Source organism: Gossypium raimondii, chromosome 4, assembly GCF_025698545.1.
Source record: "Gossypium raimondii isolate GPD5lz chromosome 4, ASM2569854v1, whole genome shotgun sequence".
Lineage (NCBI taxonomy): Eukaryota > Viridiplantae > Streptophyta > Magnoliopsida > Malvales > Malvaceae > Gossypium > Gossypium raimondii.
This window is the reverse complement of record NC_068568.1, coordinates 3,130,874-3,135,789: the sequence shown is the minus strand read 5'-3', so window position 1 is coordinate 3,135,789 and position 4,916 is coordinate 3,130,874. Positions and strand designations below refer to the sequence as shown.

Genomic DNA, 4,916 nt, shown 5'->3' with positions numbered 1-4,916 from the left:
TCAAAAGTGATGTTTGAATTATCAAATTTGTCTATGTTTTCAAAACTAGAACGGTGGTCAGACCAGTCAAACTAACAGCTCTTGATCCAATCGTCCAATTTAGGAAAAAAAAAATATTCTAGAAATTTCTTTTTACCTTTCAATCAATACCCCACTCCATTTCATTTTCTTTTTAGAAAATTAAATTTAGGGTTTCATTTTTTTCAATGCCTTATTGTACTTTTTAAAAATATTCGATGAAAGTTTAAAATATATCATTTTTAGTCTTATGGTTTTGATATTTTAAATTGACACATAATTTTTAGAGAGGTAATTCTCTCTTTTAGGATGATGTAATGCCAAAAAATCATGTTATATGTAATTGAGGGTTTACTGATTTATCTTTATTCATCGTCAATTAGAAATTAGTTACTTGAGTATTTACACATATTTATCTCATACTTTACTAGATAATCAAAGTCCAATTAACCTTAACCATAGTAGATGATATTAATTAGGGTTAACATTTTTTATCGTAAATAATGACTTGTAATTATTCTTATTTTAATATGAGGTTGCATATTATCCATTAATTAAGTATTTATAATGTTGAATGCAAGAACCCAAGAGGTAAATGATCAAATATTTTCAACCACAAGTATAGGCAAACATATTAGGCTTTCTTTTAGTAACAGTTTTGTATGTACTTGTAGTTGATGAGTAACCAACAAGGGGGAGATAAGGAGGTTGATTCAACTGGAGTATTAAAGGAGATAAAGGAAGGGAGTTAATGAAAGGAGAGGAAGATTGTGTGCTAGGGTAAAATGCTCAAGGTTGCTGAAAGAGAGAGAAGGATCCTTTGTTCACCGAGCCATGGGGTATTTATAGTGGGAAGGCCCCTTTGCTTGGTGGTGGCTTGTTAGTGTGGTTTGTCAGGTGGTAGATCCATTATGAGTTGGTTGTCGATAAGCAAGGGATTTCTCTGACATTCCCTTTGCTAAGATAGCATAAGATTGTTATAAGTGAGTATTCGCTAATAGCGAGGGACCTAATTGGAGGTTTGTTATTAGCGGGTGGCCTGATGGAGGTGTAAAATATATGGGTGGTTGATTAATGGATGACCACTCGGGTGGTGCAAGACAAAAAGCTATCTGTAGGTGCTTTTGATGTCACATCTCTCGTTGCTCGTTGCCAAGTGTCCAAGCCAGAAAAAGAGTATAAAAATATTATATATAAAGATGTTTGTAACTTAGCTAAGTAGGATAACATCCTAAGACTATTTATCATGAAGCTAATTATGCAGCAAATTTCATATCACTGATGTCAAATGGTGAGGACTTTGTTTTATAAAGTCTCGTGATTTTGATCTTTCAAATTAGTACATAACTTTTAAGAGATGATGGTTCTCTCTTTTTAAAAGATGAAAAGTCAAAAAAATTATATTATTTGTAATTTGAGAATCATAACTCTAATATTCAATTTTACAAAATTACCTTAATTTCTAATTACCTTAACTATCCCTAATCTTTCAAATGTTAAATACATGGTGAACTATAAGAGGTAAATAAACAAATATTTTCAACCACAAAAATGCAATTAAGCTGGAACAGGGGCGAAGCTAGGGGGGTTGGTAGGGTGCCTGGCCTCTAAAATAATTTTTTTTTATTTAATTAGGCCCTTTAAAACTTTTAGAATTTTAAATTAGTAAATGATAAAATTATACTTTGTCTCCCTAAAAATGATAAAAATATGATTTAATCCTTCAAAAATTATAAAGATATAGGATATTAAAATGATAAAATTACATTTTTACTATCGTAAAAATTATAATTTAATTTCAACCCCTACAAAAAAAATTTTTGGTTTCGCCCTGAGCTGGAACCATTTTTTTTATATAGATTTCTTTTAGTAATATTTTATGACTTTATGTGTTATATAATGATGTTTTCTTTGTTATTTTTTAATTTATATATTAAAAAAATGATGAAAGGACAAATTATTAAGGGCATGTTTTGTAGTGCTTAAAAAAAAAGTACTTCTGGCTCCAAAAGTACTTTTGAAAGAAAAGCTGTGCTAAACAAATTGTTTTTAGCTGAAATTTTTAGCTTTTCAGAAGTGTTTTTCAAAAGCACTTCTGAAGAGGAGAAGCTAAAATTTTTAGCTTTTCCTCACCCAAAAGCACTTTTAGTGCTTAATTACTTTTTCACTCATCCAATAACATAGTACTTTTCTTCTTTTTTTATTGGTGCTTAATTACAAATGTGTTAAAATCATTAATTAAAAATAAAAAAAATATTTTTTAAAATACTAATTACAAATATTTAATGGTTATATTTAAATATTTAAAATATATTTTATATATTCTAATTAAATTTTATAAATAATTAATATTTATTGCTTAAAAATATTTAAAATTTATATTTCATATATTAAAAATATCAACAACAAGTTATAATAATTTTTTTATATTTTACTAAAATATAATAATATTAACTAATTTAAATATTATTTAAATGCATATTTTTTACTTGATAATAATATGTCTAAAATGAACATTTTATTTCTCAGCACCTTTTGACAATAATACTAAACACTCAAATTTTAAACTAAACTTTTTAAAATCATTTTTTTCACGACACTTTTCCAGAACACTTTCCAAACCAACGCCAAATTAGCCCTTAACCTTCTTACATGTTATTCAGCTTATGCATGCATATTCTTCTATATATAAGCAACACAAAGTGCTGATTTTTCTCAAGTTAAATTTGATCAAAGCTTGGCCGAATAATGATTCTTCTTGTGGTCGGTGTTATTCTTCAATTGTTGGTGACTGGATTCATTTCCTCCGGTGGAGATACCACCGGAGACGTCTGTCGGTTACCGTCCAATGCATGTAGTTATAGTGGGAAAATATCACTGTTAACAACTTTTTCACTGTTATCCTCAGAAACAAAGCTGCTCTCACCGGCGGTAGTGGGAAGGTCATTAATAGTGGCCCCAACGATCGTATCTTCATATACTACTCCGATCATGGTGGTCCCGGAACGCTTGGTTAGTACCATAAATATCTAAATCCTAAACTGTAAACCCTATATTTTATTACCAATTACCCTTTTTATGGTGTTAATCCAGGGATGCCTGACAAGAGTCATCTTTACGCTGATCAACTTATCCAGGGAAGTATGCTGGAGGGTCTTCTTCCCCAAGGTTTGAATATCTATGCGACCACCGCGGCGAACAAAGAAGAGGGTAGCTGGGCAACCTATTGTCCTGGAGGTCATCCAAGTCCTCCCCCAGAGTATTAAAACCTGTTTGGGAGACTTATACAGTGTTTCTTGGATGGAAGACTGGTATATATGCAACCATACTCATCATATACATATATAAAACTCACTTCATATATCATCTTCATCTTCCTGTTTCTTTTGTGCAGTGAAGCAAATGACTTGCGGAACGAGACTTTGCAGCAACAATATGAAAATGTATGGTTTTAGAAAATCTGTCCAAATTAAAATTAAGGGTAAACTACACTGGTAGTCACCCAATTATTAGTAAATTTCTTTTTTAGTCACCAACTTTAACTTGGTAGTTTCTAAAATTGGCATTAGTAATTTTAACTTTCAATATTTATAAATTATGTCAATTTAGTCTCGATTCTAAAAAATATAACCCTCAACATTTATACATTGTCTAATTTTTATTTCTTTTTGCAATTTTGTTTTTCTTTGTGAAATTGAGGTTAATTTTAAAAGAATGAGAAAAGATGAAAATTATTATCTTGGATTTTTGGGTGTTTTCCTTTACTGATAATTTTTTTAACTTTTTAGGTGAAAGGGTCACAAAGAAAAGTAAAATTGTAAAATAAATAAAAATTACACAATGTGTAAATGTTGATGGTTATATTTTTTAGAATTAAGACTAAATTGACACAACATATAAATGTTGATGGTTAAAGTTGTTATTATGTTAATTTTAAAAGCTACCGCTTCTAGCCACTAGTGACCAAAAAGATAAAATTGAATAATTAGGTGACCATTCATAATTGAGTGACAAAAAAAAAAAGAAATTTACTAATAGTTGGGTGACTATTTTGTAAATTTTTATAGTTAAGTTACAAAAATAAAAATATTAATAATTGTATGACTACTAAAGCAGTTTACCCTAAAGTTTATATATTATTGTTGAGATGGGGTTTATTATGCAATAGGCAAAAAAAAGGACTACAAAATCCCATGTCATGCAATACGGTGACGTCCAATAGCTTGGCAATGACTAGCTCTCCTTATACTTCGGTGCAAATGCTAAATTCAAATTCCTTGACGACGACGAAGATGACCACTACTTGGAGCCACCAACACTACAGGTGTTGTTGAGCAGCGTGATGCCGATCTTATCTGTTTTTTGGAAAAGGTTTGTGCCTTACAAACGACACAGCAGGGCAACGTCTTGTTGATGATTGGAATTGCCTTAGGGAAATGGTAATGTTCTCCATTCTCAGCCTCATTTTTCGTCGCTTTATTTGTTTTTTTTTGCTGCCATTGCTACTTAAGAAGATGCTCTGTTGTGTTGGACCTACACAGGTGACAACCTTTGAGATACACTATGGAAAGCTAGCCCAGTATGGGATGAAACACATGCGAATTTCCTTTGCAAACATATGCAATGCTGGAATTCGGACGGAGCAGATGGTTGAGGCATCGGCAGAAGCTTGTGCCGGCATCCATTCCGATCATTGAAGCTCTCTTCAGAAAGGGTTCGGTGTAGAAAATTTTGTTCATATGGTTTAGTATTAACACTGAACCTTGCTGCTTAGTTTATATTCTCTAAATTCAAATACAAACACTCCAAAATAATTTCATGCTAAATATTATCTTATTCTTATTTTTAAGAAGTAATTAAAAAAAATAGCAATTTTCTTTTAAAAATTTTAAATTCTA

General features: G+C 30.8%; 1 protein-coding gene across 1 annotated transcript; it reads left to right on the top strand.

The window, feature by feature from the left end:
* Positions 1–2,766: 2,766 nt before the first annotated feature.
* Positions 2,767–4,715, top strand: LOC105779134 (vacuolar-processing enzyme-like). Its single transcript, XM_012602880.1, has 5 exons — positions 2,767–2,855; positions 2,927–3,030; positions 3,112–3,255; positions 4,390–4,457; positions 4,560–4,715. The coding sequence occupies exons 1-5, from the start codon at positions 2,767–2,769 to the stop codon at positions 4,713–4,715; spliced, it is 561 nt and encodes a 186-aa protein (XP_012458334.1).
* The last annotated feature ends 201 nt before the right edge of the window (positions 4,716–4,916 follow it).